This window comes from Gouania willdenowi, chromosome 4 (assembly GCF_900634775.1).
Source record: "Gouania willdenowi chromosome 4, fGouWil2.1, whole genome shotgun sequence".
NCBI lineage: Eukaryota > Metazoa > Chordata > Actinopteri > Blenniiformes > Gobiesocidae > Gouania > Gouania willdenowi.
The window spans coordinates 41,203,653-41,225,281 of NC_041047.1; the positions used below are offsets into that span (position 1 = coordinate 41,203,653).

General features: G+C 39.5%; 1 protein-coding gene across 1 annotated transcript in view; it reads right to left on the reverse strand.

Annotated features, from left to right (window-relative positions):
- Positions 1 to 6,696: 6,696 nt before the first annotated feature.
- Positions 6,697 to 21,629, reverse strand: part of LOC114462241 (uncharacterized) — a 134,977-nt gene continuing 120,044 nt past the window's right edge. Inside the window, exons 15-19 of the mRNA XM_028444933.1 lie at positions 14,754 to 14,868; positions 14,556 to 14,658; positions 11,069 to 11,138; positions 10,890 to 10,993; positions 6,697 to 7,275 (exon numbers count right to left, since the gene is read on the reverse strand). Coding sequence (XP_028300734.1) covers positions 7,074 to 7,275; positions 10,890 to 10,993; positions 11,069 to 11,138; positions 14,556 to 14,658; positions 14,754 to 14,868 — 594 coding nt within the window. The 3' untranslated portion in view covers positions 6,697 to 7,073. The remainder of the gene's footprint in view (positions 7,276 to 10,889; positions 10,994 to 11,068; positions 11,139 to 14,555; positions 14,659 to 14,753; positions 14,869 to 21,629) is intronic.

Consider the following 21,629-nt stretch of genomic DNA (forward strand, 5'->3'; position numbering starts at 1 on the left):
GATAATTTAAACATTTTTGCTGATCATCCTCGTCAGACTTCAGTTTTAGGCCATGACATTGATGCAGGGTAACCTGCCAATCAAACAGCATGCATATCGGGTCAATCCAACCAAACGAGCTTTAATGAAAAGTGAGGTGAGTTATCTTGTCGAGCACGGGTTAGCTGTTCCAAGCGTAAGTGCTTGGAGCTCCCTGTGTGTCTTAGTTTCCAAACCCGACAAAACTGCTCGTTTTTGTAATGACTACCGGAAAGTAAACGCCGTCACAAAGCCCGACTCCTACCCGTTACCACGGATGGAGGATTGCATAGATCGGGTTGGTTCTGCCAGATATGTTACTAAGTTGGATCTATTAAAAGGTTACAGCAGGTTCCATTAACTCCTCGTGCTTCTGAGATCTCTGCCTTCGTCACCCCTGATTTGTTCCTCCAATATACAGTGATGCCATTTGGGTTAAGGAATGCTCCTGCTACATTCCAGCGGTTGATGAGCAGAGTTTTAGCTGTAATCAACAACTGTGAAGCATATCTTGACGATGTTGTTGCTTACTCAACCACGTGGGTGGAGCATGAGGCCACATTGTCCCTGATTTTTAATCGTTTAAGTGCCGCGTCCCTTACACTAAATCTGGCTAAGTGCAAATTTGGTAAGGGAACGGTAACTTATCTCAGGAAAACAAGTAGGTCAAGGTCAAGTTCGCCCAGTTGCAGCAAAAGTATAGGCTGTGATTGACTTTCCTGCTCCCCAGTCAAAACGGGCGCTGCGCCGATTTCTGGGAATGTGTGGTTACTATAGAGGATTTTGACGAAATTTCTCAGAAGTTGTCGCCCCTCTCACTGCTTTAGTTAGTCGGTTGAAAAATTTTGTCTAGACCCCTGCATGTCAGACTTCTTTCGAGTCCGCCAAGGCTCTTTTGTGTAGTTCGCCTGTGTTGGCTGCGCCTAACTTTGATCGCCCTTTTAAGTTGGAAGTTGACACCAGTATGTGGGGTGCTGGTGCTGTCCTTTTGCAGACAGATGAAAACGAAGTCAACCATCCTATTTGCTACTTCTCAAAAAAGTTTAACAAACACCAGGTACACTACAGTACTATCGAGAAGGAGGCCCTCGCTATGTTGTTAGTCCTTCAGAATTAACAACAGCACGCAGCACGTCCTTCTGTCCTTCCGACCTTTGACAGCTGACAGTTTGACAGCAAGACCGATGCGGTTGTGTGATACGTTTTCTTCAGGTTGGCCCAGTTGGCTAGAAAACCTATGTTCTTTTATTTTTGGGTTCTGCGTAACCCAGTTTGGTAATTATTATTTTTCTTATGTAGGATGACGTGTTCATGTGCCGTTCAGTGGCTCCTAGGCTGAGCGTAACACAAGTTTAAGGAATCAGAATCAGAAATGTTTTTAATGGCCATGTACAGTTTTAAGGACAGTACAAGGAATTTGTCTTGGTAGTTGGTGCACAAAACAAACAACAAAAAGATAAATAAATAAGAAAAAAAACAAAGAACCCAGCCACAATAATAATAATAATAATAATAATGATAAATATAAAGGATGAGGGATAAATAAAGGATAGATAGAGAATAAAGGATATATACAGTATATATATATATATATATATATATATATATATATATATATATATATATACAGTGCAGCAGATAATGTCATCATGGAGGTGGTGATCAGGTGGGGGGGGGGGGGGTTCAGTGGGTGACTTGGGGTGTGTTCATGTGGATGGTGGCAGAGGGAAAGAAGCTGTTTTTGTGTCTGGAGGTTCTGGTCCTGATGGACCGAAACCTCCTTCCAGAAGGGAGAGATTGAAACAGTTTATGACCGGGGTGGGAGGGGTCGGCCACAATCTTTCCTGCACGCCTCCAAATCCTGGAGGCGTACAGGTCCTGGAGGGAGGGCAGATTGCAGCCGATGACCTTCTCTGCAGAGTGGATGATACGCTGCAGTCTGGCCTTGTCCTTGGCCGTAGCTGCAGCGTACCAGATGGTGATGGAGGAGCAGAGGATGGACTGGATGATGGAGCTGTAGAAGTTCACCACATAGCTCCAAAAATGATATTCTGTCCTGCACCGTATTCTCAGAGTATGTCTGACTTTGTCTCTTTTGTGTGCTTTGACTTCCCAAACTCTTTGTAGTTCTTTGTCCAGCTGATCCATCTTACAGTTGTGTGCTAGCCTGTGTCACCATGTTCAACATTGTGCTCCTCCACGACTTTAACAAACTCTGTGATTTAATGCTCATGCCCTGATCAAGTTAACTATATTAGTTCATAAATAACATGGTGAAGTTTTAGCTCTGACTTACACAAACACATTCTGATGCTCCTCATTAAAAGTTCATATGGAGAAGGGCCTTTAGTTTTTTCTCCAGGCTTGTAAGAGTTGATAAATCCACTAAACACTCTTTGATGAACTCACTCAGAAAATGACTTCCTGTTTTTGGTGATTTTAGATGATATAATGAAGCTGGATGTTTGTTAAACAAGCCTTGTTGCTTCTGTAGCTGGCCTATCAAAGCTTTGGATGTGAGCGCATGTTCATTATCAGACGCTTCTTGAACATCTCTGTGTGTTTAGTTACGTCATGAGGATTCCATTAATATTTTAATTTGTATTCCTCTGACTTCAGTTAAAAAATACTTTGTTGTCCATGTTTTTTTTTCTCCAAAATTCAGCATTAATTTTGCTGGTCAACGTGAACTCTTTCTGTTATTGATGTGCACATGCACAGTAGGACACTAAGGGGTGTCTAAACTAAAGGTTTAGGGGTATTTAAACTTGTGCAAACGTCACTCCACGTGCTAATAAGGGGTACAAACGCCAGGGAATCAAGACTGCATGTCTTCAGCACGTCATAATGTGCCCACAATACATTTAGCTGGAAATAGTACGACCCGCATTTAGGTGCAAACTCACACACAGTGATTATAGCTGCAGTAAATATTGATTTAAGACACAGTGGAAATGAAAAAAGCTCCAGTTAACCTTTCTAGTATAAGAAAATAATTTAAATAAAACAGTCAATATTAACAGCCACTGAATAAGAAAATGCAGAGCAAAGTATGTGTGAGGGAGAGAAACAGTTGAACGCCTCAGGCAGTGGAATCCACTGCGATGCAGAGGATGCTTTGCGTGGAGATCCATGGATGTTGCTCTAGAGCTCCTGTCTTCATCTTCATGTTTTGAGAGTTGATGGCATGGAGCATCAGGCCAAAATCAGCTGCGCAATTTACGCAGCGATGTGACAATGTTCACACCTTGAGTGTGCTCAGATGGATGTTTTCCATTGACCGATAAAAGCAAAGTTACAGGAACTGATGGAGCAGACACATTAAATTACAGGGGGAAATAACATTAGGTTTTAAAGTTTATTAAACAGCATTTTTATTTGTTTATTTAGTTTTCTACATTATTTGTTATTTGTGCATTCGTCTTGGACCGACTTGGTCTAAGTCTTAGTTTAAAACTTAGGGGCGGATTCACTAAGATCTGAAATAAAGGGTGGTAAACCAGGTGCGTCCCTCAATCCTTTGGAGGCGTTGTTTCCTCACCTGCTGTGGGGAATTCACTAACATTGCGGTATATAGATGTGGTTTAGACCGCCCTACTTAAATGAACATTTTGCTTGTTCAACTTGGAGAGGTGAGTGCACAGAAGCACAAAATGACATCTGAAGAAGTTCTATCGGAGGCTGGTGGAGTTCTCTGTCAGCTGCACAAACATTCAATAATGTAGATAACCAAATAAAAAAAGATTTTTTATTTTATGTTTCTCTCTCACACACACACACACTTGTCTTTACTCTGCTTTTTCTTATTCAGTGGTTCCGGTGCTATAACAGTCACTGCAAATAGTTCCAGGTTGGATGAATTGCATTGCGCCTACTGCATTGATTTATTTGCATTTCCTCCTCCCATTTTTTTGCGCCCCTTATGAGATCCGCCTACTTAACATATTCATCAGAGGGAAATGCGCTTAATAGATTGTGGGCACATTGTGACGTGCAGAAGATGCACATTCCTGATTTGCACTCGTTTTAATACCCCTAAACCTTAGTGAATTCACCCCCAAAGACTTTGACTGAGTCTCACACTAAGACTTAAACCAAGTCTTAAACTAAATCTAACACTAAGGGGCGTATTCAAACCCCAGGGAATCAGGAGTGCGCGGCTGCTGCACATCATAATCTGCCCTCAATCCATTTAGTGCATTTCCCTCCAATGAATATGTATAGTAGGCGGCGCTCACATGGAGAGCAAAAAAATGGGAGGGAAAATGCAAATAAATTAATGGAGGGGAAGCAATGCAATTCATCAAACATGGACTTCATTGCTGCCTCGGTTTCTCCGTAAAATTAAATATGGCCCAGAACCAGGTGGTAACTGTCAGCTTTTTAGGCAGTGATATTTGTGAGGAGACGGGGCAGGGGAGAGGAAAGACAACCAAGGGATGGCATTTTCAGACCTTCAGTTAATATGTTTGGGATTAAATAATTCACAATTTTAAGAACGTGTTAAAACCTTTCCTGTTTCGTCTCCCCACCGTGGCTGGGGTGACACAGCGGAGATGTGAGAGGCTGCTTCTCCTCCGGTGATCACTCCCGTACACCTCACGCTTGGTAAAGATGGTGCCGCGTTGTTGTTGTAGAACTGCACTTTATTATCTGGCTGCACTATAAACTTAAGCAAACATCTCTCCTTCGTGGGTCACTCTGAAACACACACACACGCATCAGCCGGATGAATGCACCCACTCCGTCACTTACATTTCCCCACTGCAGAATGAATAAAGGATGTATTATCTATCTATGTCTTTGCCGTAATTCATCCATTTTTTTTATTAGCTTCCGATACTAACACCTCCAATTCTGCTGCTTCAAATTTATTTTTACGCTTCCGCTCTCCTTCACACTCAGTGTTCAACATAACACGTACATAACGTTCATTTAAATAGGGCCGTCTCCAGCACATCTGCACGTGCACTAATCAGTGCTGCAATCTTAGTGAGAAAACTGCATCAACTAAGGATTTAGGGAAGCAACTGCTGTACCACCCTTTATTTCAGATATTAGTGAGTCCGCCCCTTAGTGTAAGTCTTAGTGTGAGACTCGGTCTAAGTCTTAGTTTAAGTCTTAGTATGAAACTCAGTTTAAGATTTAGGGGTGGATTCAAGGTTTAGGGGTATTAAAATGTGTGCAAACAGTACAGTAAAATAGTACGACCCACAGGCAGGTGCAAACTCACACACAGATCATCCATGCACTGAATGTTGACACAAAACACAGAGGCGATGGAAAAAGGCTCCAGTTAATCTTACTAGTATAAGAAAATAATTTAAATAAAACAACAGGCAATTTTACCAGCCACTGAATGAGAAAATGCAGAGTAAAGTGTGTATGAGGGAGAGAAACAGGTGAAGATGAGATGTGAAGTCTGGTGTGTATGTCCGCTGTGGTGCAGAGGGTCGCTTTGCGCAGAGCTCCATAAATGTCGCTCATCTTGAGGGTGCGTGACAGCGCTGCTCAGGAGCTCAGACCTGCTGATGATGTTTTTCATAGACTGATAAGAGCAAAGTTACAGTCTTGACAGAGCAGACCCATTAGATTAGAGGGGGAAAATAACATTAGGTTTTAAAGTTTATTAAACAGCATTTTTATTTGTTTATTTAGTTTTCTACATTATTGAATGTTTAAGCAGCAGACAGAGAAGTCCACCTGCCTTCTATTTCACTTCCTCAAATGTCATTTTGTGCTTCTGTGCACTCACCTCTCCACGTTCAAAGAGCAAAACGTTAATTTAATTAGGGCAGTCTCAACCACGTCTACATGCGCACTCATAAGTGCCGCAATGTTAGTGAATTCCCCACAGCAGGTGAGGAAACAACGCCACCAAATAATTGAGGGACGCACTTGGTTCACCACCCTTTGATTCAGATTAGTGAATCCGCCCCTTAGTGTGAGACAGTCTAAGACTTAGGCTGCATCCGAATAGTCCCTCCTATCTCCTTTTGTATCCACTGTTCCTTCACCCCCGGAAGTTTTTAAGTGATGGCCATGATAAAAAGCGTTCAAATTTTCTTTAAGCTGAGGGAAGGAGGCTCAATGCTTCCTTTATAACCTCCTCTAGCCTAGGAAACACTGATACATCCTTTACCAAAGGAGATGAGATAATGTTGACCCATTATTCCTTGCGGCGACAATATTTAAAGGGACATGCGCTCACGGAAACTCACGATGACCGACAAGAGACAAAGTCGGAGATCATTTAAGTTACCAAAGCAATAATATGCTTTGAGCAACTTTAAATAATTTAAAACCCATATCTTATATTTAAGCCATATTATCAGATTATAACTGACATAAAACAGACACTCTGGTTCAAGAAAAAGGAATCAGAGACATTTTTAGCCACATTATGTTTTATTCAACATAATTCATATTTCTGAGTGGAAGGTTAGCGTGAGCAACCATTCTCAATGTGACGTTCTTTTAATTAAACTTTTGTTCCTCATAGCCTGGTAGACTCTTTTCCTTTGATTTACATTCAAACCTTGTGATTTTTTAGATTATATCAGGGGAAAGTGTTATAAATGTGCTTTTAGTCCATTTTCGTAAATTTGTAGTTTTTTCACCACGGCAGACGTCACTAACCTTTGCGGCTAACAGATTATTATGTCACCTAGTGGAAGTGTGTCTGATTGTCAAAACAAACGTGATGGCCATTTACTAACACCTCTCCTAACACCTTTCCTTAACCCCGTGACGCCATCCACAGGGTTATGGAAAAGTGCATAGGAAAAGAGATAGAAGGAACTATTCGGATGCAGCCTGAGTCTTAGTGTAACAAGAGCTCTAAACATTCCTCTCTGGCATTTGTTTGGTTGTAACTAAATAAAGGAAAAGTGACTGTAACTTTCTTTCTATCTGACATTTGAGAACATATTCCAAAGACTTTGCAGTTCTCTACTTTGCTCACACATGCGATCAATGAGATCAGTAGAAGTGCGCCCCCTGCTGCTGATAAATGCTCCTACAGTAATCTCTGTAAATAAGTGAAGATGGTGATGTCAGAGCAGGATGGAGAGGTTCGATGGTGTCAGGCTGCTCAGGTTGTGCAGATGTGTCTCCTGATAGTAGAAAGAAGAAGAGTGAGTGACGTCAGCGACGGTCTGCAGCACGTCATAGGTCACTGCAAACAGGAAGTAGGTGGGCAGCAGCCAACTGAGGCTGAACACAAAGTCTCCTACTGGGAGAGGGACGGACAGCTGCCTGAGGACAGATTGAGACAAAGGAGCACAGCTGTTAACTGGTTAGCATCCTTTAGTTTTTTAGAGAAACACTCATCTTTGATTGTTTCCTGTCAGACCAATGCTCATCTCTCTACAGTTTATCAATCAAAAGGATTCTTGTGTCAGTGATGATGAAACACGTGCAGATGTTTGAGATCAGACACAGTGGCCCTCATTTATCAGCCGTTCGTATGTTCAGATCTGAAAGTACAATCTGAGCGTTTGACCAAATTCTCAAGCTTCAGTATTTATAGATTTGTTTTAAAAAGATCAACAGACATTGTGAAATAACAAAAAATTTAATGACCAGAAAACAATTAAATGCATCACATCATAGCCGACCAACCAGATTAAATGTAACGCACCGTGCCAAAACAGCATTGAATGCTGATTATTTTACCTCTTTCTTTGGTTCAGGTTGTGGTTTCTATCTATTATGTTGTTACCCACATGGCACATCTGGCATGGCACAGTTTGACTACATAAATGTAGCTATACTTAGAGAATGAACATTTTTATTTTATTTTGAATTGAATTAATATATTTTAAAAAGAATTGTGCATTTTGACAAACCTTTTATTTTATACAGATGCCTTTATAGAAAATAAATAAAGTTCCAAATCTGCAAGATTTGGTCTCTTCCTTTTTAAGTTTATACATGAGATGTTTACTGTATGCAAGGGAACTGTGGCAAGATTTATTACCAAAAAATAAAAGTGGGAAGTAAAATTAACTACTAACTTTTACTTTGAGTACTATTTAATTGAGCTACTTTTTACTAGTACTTGAATATAAGTACTCTTTACACCTCTGGCCAAATATGACTGAAAATAAAGTACTGAACAAACCATGTTATGACTGATACCACTTTTTTGGTTTTATTTTTGAATACTGTATCACCCAGCTAATAACCGAGCAGCAGCTACACACACACACGCACGCACACGCACACGCACACACACACACACACACACACACACACACACACACACACACACACACACACACACACACACACACACACAGCTATGCTCTATCTTGGAGAATAAGGTCCGATTACCTCCGTACAGCAACTTTTGTTTGTTTTACTCCACCTCTGATGTGAGGACGCCGATTTTCATCTTGTTCCTGTTTGACCTCAGTAGGGGCGGGGCCTCCGAAACAGGAGGGTGCAAAAAGCTAATGACGATTAAATTCAGCAGCTGCATTTATCAACACCCGATCATTTGTACGCTGGGATTGGTCAGATACAAATATTTCATAAATCACACCTGGTCCTGTCGTACGACAAAATGTGAACTCAGATTTGCACCCATTTTCACGCAAGGTTGATAAATGAAGGTCAAAAAGAGTAAACAGGCTCAAACATGAGCTGATAATAATTCAAACACTGACAAAAGAAGAATAATTCTCTCAAAGGACATCTGTCATGTAATTTAACACCAGCTTCATTGTCTGATAACATTTTTCTTCAGTTTGAAAGTGGCTAAAGCTACGGCTAGCTGTTTTACATGATGCAGAATATTTTCATCACTTCTGTTCACTGCCGTGTTTTTTTGGCTTTAACTGCACGAAGATAAAATAGAAACCAGATCAATGAAGTAATTTAACACCAGCCTCACCATCAGACCTGCTGTATAAGCACAAACATGTGGGATAATTAAAGCTGCAGTATGTAAGTTTTTTTGGCATCAGTTTGTCAAAAATCGATAATCATCTTTGAGCATATTGTAATCCAAAGAGTTCTGAGTGGACAGTGAATCTCCTCTCCTTCTCCTGGCTCTGTAAAGGAAGTTTATAACTACCGGAGCGTGACGCTGGATGTCAGCCAATCAGAGATCTTTCTACAAACTTGTGTGCTCAATGGGTTTTTTTGAGCGTTACTATTGGCTGCTTGACTGAAGACAGGTGAGTTCATGTACCAAGTGTAATGGTGGACATTCCAATAGAAGTCTCCATCGCAGCGTTAGACACAACAGTTACATGGCAAATCAAGCAAAAAAAGGCAGGCCGAGGCAGGTCCTCGCAGATCTAATTGACTGCGCAGGGTCTGCCACACGTACTGGTGTTAGAAGGAAAGTGAGAACAGACGAGATAAATCAAGTGTAAACCTAAGAGAAGCTTATCCAAGGTGAAAGCTTTCTTTGTTGATCCATGTGCCATTTACCAGCCACTTTTTCTTTCTCCACTGCTTTTGTTTTGTTCTCAGCTGCCCTGCACTTTCAACGTAAGGTGAAATAACATTAAAAGGACTTACATAGGGCACTATAAAATAAATTTTTTTTTTCTTCCTATTGTTAGATTTCTATTGTTATTTTTTATTCAGCTTTTTTAAAGAAATATATCATTTTTTTTCAGAACATATTGGTTTTCAACTCCTGTAAGTAAACAAAAGTATTATTATTATTATTATTATTATAATAATAATAATAATAATAATAATAATAATAATAATAATAATAATAATAATAATAATAATAATAATAATTAAAAAAAACATAAATGTATGTCAAAATAAAAGTGTATTTAAAACCATGTGTAAACTCCAATTGAAAGGTAGCTATAGCATGTACTGACATGGATTATTCTTTCAGCTCCTTTTTAATTATTTATAATCATATGTCATATGAAGATATATGAGGGCAGCATTAATGTCACCCAATTTCCCTCAGGGATCAATGGTTTACTGAATCTGAGCAGGTTTACTAAATATTGATCAACTTAATTTAGAACAACCTCATTTAAATCATCCTGATGACATTATTCCAGATGATTAGACAAAAATAAATAGACACGAGGAATCAGTTATTTCACCACTAGGGGCCAGAATATTAGAAGCTATAAAGTTATCATGAACCTACAATGATTCAGACTCTATAATCCCTGGAATCAGTCTCGTCCATAACAACACACAAGTTTAATCGGTGTTGCGGGTGGCAGATTCAACATGTGTTTAGCTCTGGAGTGGCAGAGGTACGGGGCGGGGAAATTAATGAACGGCCCCTTCATGATGACGACGTTTCATTCACATTATGTCACTTTCAGTGAATTCAATTTATAATGGTCGATTAAATGATTCCTTAATGTGAAAGATATAGGGCCCTACATACCTGATAAGCGTCTGCGTGGTTTCCCGGTCAAGTGAAACCGGTTCAGTCCACTCCTGTGACTTGTCCTAAGCAGGTCCGTACGGAGCACGAGTGCTGAGGAGGGCTATGCGCTCACATATTAGTCCGCTGCGGAGTAATATGTAGAAATGACATCCGTTTGTGTATGGTAGATATGTGTGAAATAGATCTAGCCTCCAGCGTGCAAAGACCGTGAAACAGCCTATGACGACGACCCCCACCCACCCCCCCCCCCGAAAAAAAAATCATCGCTACTATACGATTCACAGAAATGGCCTATTTTGAGTTCAAAACGGCAAAGCGACTTTAGTCTCTACTGAGAATAAAGTTGCTCAGAGCATTCACAAAAGATACCAGTAAGAGAGGTTCAGTTTCGGTTCTGAAACAGTGCGGAGAGAGGATTCTACATACTGCAGCTTTAATGGAGCTAATGCAGTGTGTGTGTTTGAAGGTGTCAGTGACTCACTGGAATCTGTCCTCTCTGCTCTCTCTCAGCATGATGAAGACAAACAGGCCCACCTCAGTGTTCAGGGAGAATGACACCACTTTGTCCAGCATCACAACGAAGCCCTGAAGAAGACCAACGCTCTGTTTACTGTGTGTGTCTGTGTGTCTCTCTGCATGTATGTGTGTGTGTGTATTTACCCTTGGGTCGCACATGGACACAATAAAGATGACAATGAATCCCAGCAGTGATGCACATCCTTTGGCCACCCTGAGAAACAGAGTAAAGTCCATCATTGGTGCAGTGATTCCTTCATAGATATACATAGCGCTGGGCAATATATCGATATTCAAGATACGTCGAGTTTTCTGTTTTGGCGATATAGAAAATTACAATATCACCTATATTGATATACTGTCCATATTTTCTATAACTTATTTTGTATCAAAATATTTGTTTGAGGAGTCGCTGCTTTCACTAATTCTCAGAACAGCCTTAAAAGCACAGTTACAGTCCCATCCAAAAGTATTGGAATGGCAAGGTCATTTCCTTTGTTTTTGTTGTATACTGAAGATATTAGTGTAACGCTATGGTAAATGAGATGTGTTACACTGTAGTTGTGTGGTTAATGCTACCCAATGAGATGGCGCAGGGGGCTCTGTGTCCAATGAAGGAGTAGCCGGGGGGAGGTATTAAAGGCAGCAGGTAATTGGACTGGGAGAGAAAGAAAAAGAGACTGTGACCTGTTGATCAGGGTGGAGACGCACACTGTTGATAGTCTGCTCCGACGCTGACGGGAAAGAAACCGTCACCTGTTGCTCCGTGTATGGATGCACACAGTGGGTTGTCTGCATCGGGATGGGACGCGGCTGTTGAGCTGTGTCGGGACGCACACGGCAGGGCGCCTGGTGTACTGATCCGAGGCTGGACGCACGCCGCAGCTCTCTAGGTGACCCACTGACGTCGCTGAACCAGCACCAGTACGCACGTCATGGAGCCAACACCAGGACGCCAACCGGCCTCAGGAGAGGAGCTCACCTTGCCTTTACTCACCTCGGACCATGAGGTGTTCGTGAGTAATCAAAGTGCACCACCGTATGGGCCCCAACGAATAATACAGAGAAAAAAAAACCTTTAATACCCAAGCGCTTGGTGGGGATTGATTTATTTTCTTGATTATATGAACAGTTGAAAAAAACCCTGAATGATATTGTCACCTTGTAAAAAGGACACTTTGAAATAAATGTTTTTTTGTTCTGAGTTATAATTCTGTCTCGGGCCTGGTTTATGAGGTAACAGAGAACGAGCTAATTCGCCACACTAAGCTAAACTCAAACTACTGGTTATTTGTGTAACTTATATTTAAACTAAGGGTTACATTAGGGTTTCAGATCAAAACATGAATATGAGACATCAGAATTCCAGCTTTTATTTAATGGTATTTAAATCTAGATGTGTTAAACAACTCAGGACAGAGCACTTTTTGTTTGAACCCACCCACTTTTCAAGTGTGCAAAAGTATTGGAACAGACATTATTGAATTAATTTAAAGTGAATAACATTGGCACAATCCTTACTTACTCCCATTGACTTCACCAGACTGTTGCATTCTTTATTTGAAATGCTTTTCCGGCCTTTACTGCAGCCATCTTTCACTTCTTGTTTATTTTCTGGGGGTTTCTCTCTTCAGGAGATGAAATGCTCTATTGGGTTAAGGTCCGGTGATTGACTTGGCCAGTCTAGGACCTTCCACTTTTTTGTGTGATGAAACATCTCCCAATTAGTTTGGATGCATTTTTCTGTAAATTGCCAGACAAATGGTTTTGAAGACTTCAGAATTCATTCTGCTGCTACCATCATGAGTTACATTTTCAATAAAGACTAATGAGCTCCTTCCAGAAGCAGCCATGCAACCCCAAGCCATGACAATAGCCTCCACCATGCTTCACAGATCAGCTTGTGTGTTTTGCATCATGAGCAGATCCTTTCTTTCTTCATACTTTGGCCTTTCCATCACTTTGGTAGAGGTTACTCTTGATCTGTTCAGTCCATAATACTTTGTTCCAAAACTTTTGTGGCTCATCTCTGTACTTCTTTACAAAATCCAATCTGGCCTTCCAATTGTTTTTGCTAATGAGTGGTTTGCATCTTGTGGTATGGCCTCTATATTTCTTCTCTCAAAGTCTTTTTCGAACACTGGATTGTGAGACCTTCACCCCTGCCCTGTGGAGGTTGCCAGTAATGTCACTGACTGTTGCCTTTGGGTGTTTCTTCACAGATCTCACAATGTTTCTGTCATCAACTGCTGTTGATACCCTTGGCCGACCTGTTCGATGTCTGTTGCTCAGTACACCAGTAGTTTCTTTCTTTTTCAGGACATTCCAAATTGTTGTATTGGATATGCCCAATGTTTGTGCAGTAGCTCTGATTGATTTTCCCTTCTCTCAGCTTCAAAATGGTTTGCATTTCTCCCATATACAACTCCCTGGCCTTCATGTTTGCTTAACATAAAATGCAGTTTTCACAGGTGAAACCTGAAGCCAAAAACAAGAACTATAATGTTCAAGCAATCAATCTAAAAGGCAACACCTGAGCATCTAGAAACATCAGTCACATGTTCCAATACTTGTTCTAATACTTTTGGCCACTTGAAAAGTGGGTGGGTTCAAACAAAAGGTGCTTTGTCCTGAGTTTAACACATCTAGATACCATAAAATAAAAGCTGGGATTCTGAACATTTGTCTCATATTCATGTTTTGATCTGAAACCCAAATGTCTTCAAGTATACAACAAAAACAAAGGAATTGACCTTGCCCCTCCACGCCCCCCACATATCTATAAAATTGTGAAGTCCGTGAAATTCATGCAAAAGATATCAAGTCATAGAATACACGATGTTTGACAGAATTTGACATATGATACACCAAAAGAGAGGTTATCATTAGCAAATCAAAAACTATTATATATATGATATAGTATATATAATATATATATATATATATATATATATATATATATATATAGATAATATATTTCTCAATATGTAATATGTGTAGAGTTAAACTGGTTTAAGTGATGACAACTCCTTGTCAAACTTTAGAGAGCATCACATTTTTTAAATACCAACTAATTAGTTGTAGATATCTCAATCCCTCCAAATACAAAGATTTAATTCAAATCCACAATATCTGCAGAGCTCAGTTTTCTAATTCATATATCACATGACGGCAGTCTTTTTTAATCTCAAATTATTGTCAGAACACTACATTTTTCCAAAATCTGGCAAATTTAACAAAAACTTTTTCCCCCAAAATTTAATCAAATTCACAAAATCTGACAAATTGATATACTGATAAACTCACATACATTATCATTTATATACCATTTATACGTAGGAGTGCAAACCAGGGCACATTAATGTTGAATTTGTTCTTTTTCCCACCGAAAATATGCAGCCCATTTAAGTTCAAACTGGTCCGTATTTGGCCCCTGACCTGTGCCTTAAACTCAAAAATCACTAAAACATGTTCTTGGTGGTTCCTGATTTTCCCTAAAGATTCATAGCAAGTACTCTAGTGAAAAGAATAAAATCTAAGCTTTCATTTGCCATTTGGCCTGTGGCCTATCATGTAATCATCATGTAAGCGTGCACTAATGCTGTGATACAGACCTTAGAGCCTGTCTTACCTCCTGCCGTCGCAGATGTGCTGCTTGTTGGGGAACGTCCTCTCCCAGGCTTTGGACGCACACTCCAACCCACTGCTCCACACACAGCTCACTAAACCATCAACTGACACAGAGGCAGGCAGTCAGTTGGTCAGTCAGTCAGCAACACACCATGTTCTCACCATTACTGGTGAGAACATGCTAACTGGTCAGACTTACTGGTGTGTTTCATGGCTGATCCCATAACCAGGAAGGAGACGGTGACACTGATGGCTGTGAACACTTGGATCAGCTCTGCCACCCACGAGTATGCGCTGTAATGCTCATTAATGATCTACAGGGGGCATCGGACGACAAAACATGGACAAAGGTGAGAAAAGTTCCAGCAGCGTCATAGGCGGAGTTTAAGATTGAGATGAGAAAGAAAAACAGAATTAAATATATAGACCATCTCGTGAGTCACGCCAACGACAATGTGTGTAACATATACAATAATGTAGTGTTGTAGTAGTCTCGAAGGTCTCGGTCTCGTCTCGGACTCAGAAGCATTTTGACTCGGTCTTGTCTCGGACTCGGGTTTTTCCGTCAAGACCGTTCGAGACCAGCACAAATTCCTGCTATTTTTAAACTTTTTTATAATGTGATAATAACAAGGAGAAGAATGGGATAAAACAATCATTTATTAATTCTTTAATCCACCCCGTATAATGACCACAACCTTCTTCAATGTGACTGAGTGACGTGTGTGACACACTCACACACACAAGCAGGAGAGAGAGGCGGGAGTTAAACATGTTCGCTAACTTGTTAGTTGTGAAATTTGGTTTCATGAACCACAAATAATACATTTGTAAAAGTACAGCAAAGAGGAAACACTCTGTGGTGTGTAGGTGACTAGCCATGTTATTTCGTGGCAGAAATACTTTTAAACACTTGCTGTACATTCAGCAGACATAAAAATGTTGTTTTCAAATATGTAGAATAATTGTAAATTTATCAGTAGCAGTAATATTTTAATATTTGAGTTAAATTTTTACAGGCACCTTTTTTGTCCCTCAAATGTATTAAAAAGAAACTAAAACTAAAGAGAGAATGTTATATAACTGTCGAACCTTGTCAAAATTTTATTTATTTATATATTTTTATAAATTAAAAAAAATGTTTATGGTCTTGGTCTTGACTCGGTCTCGGCTCCCGAAAGTTTTGTTCTTGTCTTGGTCTTGGTGCATTCTGGTCTCGAGCAAGTCTTGGTCCCGGATAGTGTGGTCTTGAACACAACACTACATAATGTAAAAATGATAAGTAACATAATTGATAATGTCGACTTCAAAAAAGTGCATTGACACGTCGTTTAATGTAAATTCATGAGAAAATCAGACCGGTGGCCACTTTCTGCTTCATTTTTGCTGCAGTACGATACATGAACTGCTGGGCGCAGTGTCACTTCACCATTTACATTGTGAAGAAAAATTGTGCAACAGAAGAAACCTAAAGTTTCAAAGATTTGGGACCATTTCACTGAAAACTTATAATACACACCTGAGGTAGAACTAACATCTTTTTTAATTTTTATTTGTTTTTTCCCCCGAATTAATTTGGGAAAATTATGATGACAGCTTTTCACCACTCAGGGGGGGCAATACCCCCCCCCCCCCCTTTTCCTGATCATTCTTTGCATGTAATACATGAGATAAAACTACTTTTGTAAAAATCCAAAACATCATAACTGCAGCCCTCAAAGACCAAGTTTAGAACCATCATGAAAACATTTTAGGAACCTATACATTGTGCTCAGTCTGATAATAATTCTGCACACAGTGATCATCATACCTAAAGTCCCTCAGTCACCATTTCTAACATCTTAAGTTTGTAACATCTTATTCCATGAAAGAAATCTTGCTGATATCCAGTCATTAGAGACAAACGATGCTCAGTTTGTCAGTAGTCTTTAGTTAAACATTGTAGTTTTTACTGCCCAGCATCCTGTTACATCACAGAGAACTCTCAGCGACATGTAGGAAGCACAGAAAGTTTGATTTGTGGAGAAGTGCATCTGTGACCAAGCTGACTACCATGTTTAAACTTGTTTGTTGATGTTGACTCTACAACACTGTCATTCATGAGTACTGTGATCCTTCCTTATGTGTATCAAAATTGTTTATGACTGGAGATACCTCAATAAAATTATTACCTACAACCTTGTGGTCGCCACAAATTAATTCCCTGATCTTGAAAACCATGTATTTGATATGTTACACAACATAATTGGTTTGAAATTCAATTCTGAAGCACTGAGTGCAGGAGGTTTCCATCAGTGCCACAAGAAATAGTTTGTAAGTGAAAGTCTTATTTCCTGTGTAATAATAATCATAACTCACTGTGCTTCGTTTCAATCACTGTCCATCAACGGAAAAGTCGACTGTTCCTTTGAGAACGGTAGAAAAGCAACAAACAAAGGGCAGGAAACTCTTTAAGTGTAACCCTCGTGTTTCATTCACCGCTGAGGAAGCTGCTGACATGGATCCATCAGTCCGAGCTCATTCTGTTTCTAAGCTACCTGTGATTCATTCAAGCATTCTAAAAGACATTAAATGAACTCAAGACTAAACAGTCTCTGTTTGAACTCATCAACGGCTGCTAAAGCCAAAGAAAAGAGGAGGCTGTAAATAATGCTCAGCTCAAGCCTGGGGGTCTGCATCTATCTATCTATAATAGCAAAAAATGTCTGTGTGTGTGCGTGTGTGTGTGGAGCAAATATCTCCCCGACGCGGTATGAGTTCAACCTGAAACTTAGTCAACGGGTTCCAAATACCCCAAGTGTGGGCAATCGTTATTTTGGAGTAATTTGGTGTATCAAAACGTTCATTTTAAGATTACAGCCCTCTTGGTAATGAGTGCGGTATTGAGCATGCAACTTCCGGGTCCGGGTTCATGACGTCACTGTGTCGCAGTTTGTATGGGTTAAAAATAAAAAAAGTCAATATTAAAAACATTTTTGTACTGCAAAAAGTTATTTAAGTTAATATTTCATGGTTATTTAAAATTATCCCCGCAATCCCAAACATCCTTTAAGTCACGGGTCATGGAGTCCACTTCCTCCTCCGTCTCCATGACTGTGGGCGGCGGCTGTGCTGACGGCCAATAGCCGGCCATATCACAAACTATCTGCTTCTTCAGACAAAGGAATGTAACTTTTTTGTGAGCGGATGGGTCCATTATGATTATTGTTTGTTATGCTCAAGAGTGTTTCTTCTTATATTATTCTGTGTTAAGATGCTAGCAGCTATAATGTACACACACGCACACAGTACTTATAATAAAATTATACTCAGTGAGTGTGTTGCGTACATTTACACAAAAAGTACACAAAACGACAACAGAAATGCACAAAAATACACAAAATTACTCCAAAAAACAATAATTATACAAAAATTGCACAAAAAGACAACAGAGATACAAAAACACACCTAATGACATAAAACAAAACTAAACAATATACAACAAAAATATACAAAAGGCTCCAAAAACACACAACATTAGTCCAAAAAACATACATTAAAGACAACAAAATATGAAAATGACTCAAAATACACAAAACTAAATAATTATATAAAAAAATACACAAAATAACAACAGAAATGCACAAAACTACACCAAAAAACATACAAAAATTCACAAAATGACTCCAGAATTACACTAGAATGGCAACAAAAAACAATAATTATACAAAAAATGCACAAAAAAAACAAAAAGATACAAAAATACACATACAAAAAATACAACAAACACATTCATCATGCGCATGTCCCATAGAATTAAACCAGGGAAATTGCACGTGCTACTTTACTTTGCACCTGCAAATATACCTTTTTATAACACTACAGAGTATGTACACCTCTTTGTACATCCAACCTTCAAACACATACTCATTTGGCCATAATTGACAACTCTACTATATGAATACATACTTCAGACGGGCACTGTACTAGTTTATTATAAACCTGTGATTCACTTCAGTGACAGACAGCACATGTGAGTGAGTTCTCTCTGTATATTATATAATTCACTGATGCAGATGTCACATTGAAATGACAGCACACAGTGTTGGATTATCTGTGATGAAGTTTAGTTGAAAATAAATTATTACTCTATTGTTTAATCACATTTCTAAGGAAATAATTTCATTGACCCTCATTTATCAACGTTGAATGAAAACGGGTGCAAATCTGAGTTCACATTATGTCTTATAACAGGACCAACGTGTGATTTATGAAACATTCGTATCTAACCAATCTTAGCGTACCAATGATCGGATGTTGATAAATGCGGTGCCTGAATTTGAACGTCATTAACATGTTACGCCCTCAAATAATCCTGGCTCGGAGGCCCCGCCCACTGAGGTCAAACAAACACTGGCAAGGAAACGTTTCCAAGATGAAAGCATCCTCACAGCTTGATGTGAAAAAAACTAAGGGTGTACTCATACTGCCAACTTGGGCCGTTCCAAGCTCGCAGCAGGAATCCCCCCTCCCTGTCCCTTTTCTGGCACCGTAGAACGGACATGATCACCAGCTCAACTCGGTTCCCACAGACAAACTCTTCATCACGTTAATTTATGACACACGCATGGCGTTACGTCACCATTAAGTGACTCTGGGTTTGTTGTTGACAGTACATGCTGTTAATTTCATATCTTCTGTTGCGTAGTGTAACTGTACGTCAAGATTTACCCAGACACGTGCTGTTTTCACGGCTGGATTATAGGAACAGACTGGTTTCCCAGGGCCCCTGAACGCAACACGTTAATTTAAATGACCGTAACTCTGCTCATATTTGCTCTATCGGAGAAATTCCACCAGTTTATGATAGTTAAGAAATTGCTCTTGACAGCAAGTGTCGGTAAATTGCGGTAATTTTACTCACACGTAAAGGAAACATTGCTTTGTTTTTACGAAATCGACACGAGGAACAGAGAGAGAACCAAGTGAGTGAGAAAGAAAGACAGAGATTAAAACAGACCAAATATCAGTGGATTATTGGAAATGAAAGACTCTCTGATGATAAAAAACCACCATGAATGGAGGTTCAAATGGATTTGAAAACAAAGGAGGAAACCGAGCCTATAAAGGTAAGATCAGTTTAATTTCTGGATCAATAAATGTCGTTCTGCTTTAGTGGAGCTTGTCTTTGTGTACATTAATATAAGTGTAAATAGATGCTTTTAATGTGTGAGACAGTTTAGGTGTGTGTGTGTGTGTGTGTGTGTGTCCATCTGAGCACATTTATCTCTATCACTTTCAGTTTTCCTTTTTGATGAACATGACATTATCTAACTCTCCTTTTATTTCTTCTTCTTTAAGTCCATGCAGAGTGGACACGCCCCTCCCTGTACATTAAAACCATGAGCTGATCCTAGTTTCCATCATCTGGTCTAGACCCATCACTTCTACAGACAACAGACAGAATAAAGCTGCACTTATTTATTGAAATGCATATTAAATGATTATTTAATGTTCTGTAATTTTATTTTGTTTTTCATTGTTTCAATAATTTAGAGACTTAAGGAAGGCTTATATGAAATGTTTCAAGAACAGGTTGTTGTAATCAAGATTTACTTGAGTCAGCACTAATTTCAGATTGTTTTTAAGTCTTTGTATAAAGAGATTTTAACAGGACAACAATGATGTGCAGAGCTGCAGTAATGTTGGCTTCATACAATAATAATAATAACAACAACCACTGCACACGCCACCAGAGAAGCTTCCAGTGAATAATTTACAAATAAAAAAAAAAGTTCACTGATGGTGACATTGAGATCTCAATGTCACCAGTGAACTTTTTTTTTTTATTTGTAAATTATTCACTGGAAGCTCAGATATTGTGTGACAAAGATATCAAAGAATGTTATTTTGAGAAGAATCATATTCATGATTGTATTATATTCTAAAGTTTAGAATTATCTGGCTCGTCTTCCTTTCTTTCTGTTCACAGCATAAACTTATATTTAGTTCTACAAAATGTGTTTACAGCTAATTTTACTGATTATTGTTACACATCATCCTGCATGTGCATTATATACAGTATAAATGTGTAGATTTAACCAACTGTTAGAGAAACTTTTTTATTAAATACAAAACAAACGACATGCAAACAGAAAAACAAAAGTATAAATAGTGTATTTAAATTGTGAAATTAGTGAGTTGTTAAAGTGCTGAGGTGCAGCGGAGGGTCTTCTTCTGCAGAGACGTGATAATGAGGGGTTCGTGTAAAACCCAGAATTCTGAGGTATTTCCGAGGGTACAAATATGCATATAAACGCATATTACTGGTATATTAACCCATATAAACCAAAAAATATGGAAATGGGACATTTCACTGATGCAAATGTGTAACATATTACTGGTATTTTGAGAACAAGACACATTTTTGAGTTTATATGGGTTAAAATACCAGTAATATGTATTTATATCCTCGGAAATACCCGGACCTGATGATGAGCTGCTACACTCAGTTACGGCTGATCAAAGAGAAGTCCTGACGGTCACGTTGTCCTCTGCCTTCATGAGTTCTCTGTGGTGTCGTTCATATATCCTCGGGTAACGCCCACTCTGACCTTTTCATTGGCTAACGAGCACTTCTGACACCGCTATCATTGCGGAATGCAGATGTTTATGTGCTGTAAAGCATCGCGCAGTACCAACGTCATTACGTTTTGGGAGCGGGTTGAGTTGTGTGTGCGCATGCGCGGCCCACCGTGCCAGTCTGGCCCACCTCTTCCAGCAGGACCATTGGGTGGTTACCCCTCCTGTGGACTGTTCACACCTACGTAGGCCAGACAATGCCCCCCATGGTTCCACACATTCACAGAGCTGGTTAGGAACAGAGCTGGTTGCCAGTGTGAGTACACCCTAAAATGGGCTTTTCACTAGTGTGAAAACTGGAATTTAAGGAGCAAATTTAAACGCTCTGTGTAAGAGAATAACGGAGGCACTGAACAGCACTTCTGTATTTGAAGAGGCTAAAACTGTGGTTTGAATGAAATTCTCAATAACTAACTTAACCAATGGCTAATGGTGGTTTACATGAAATTTTACT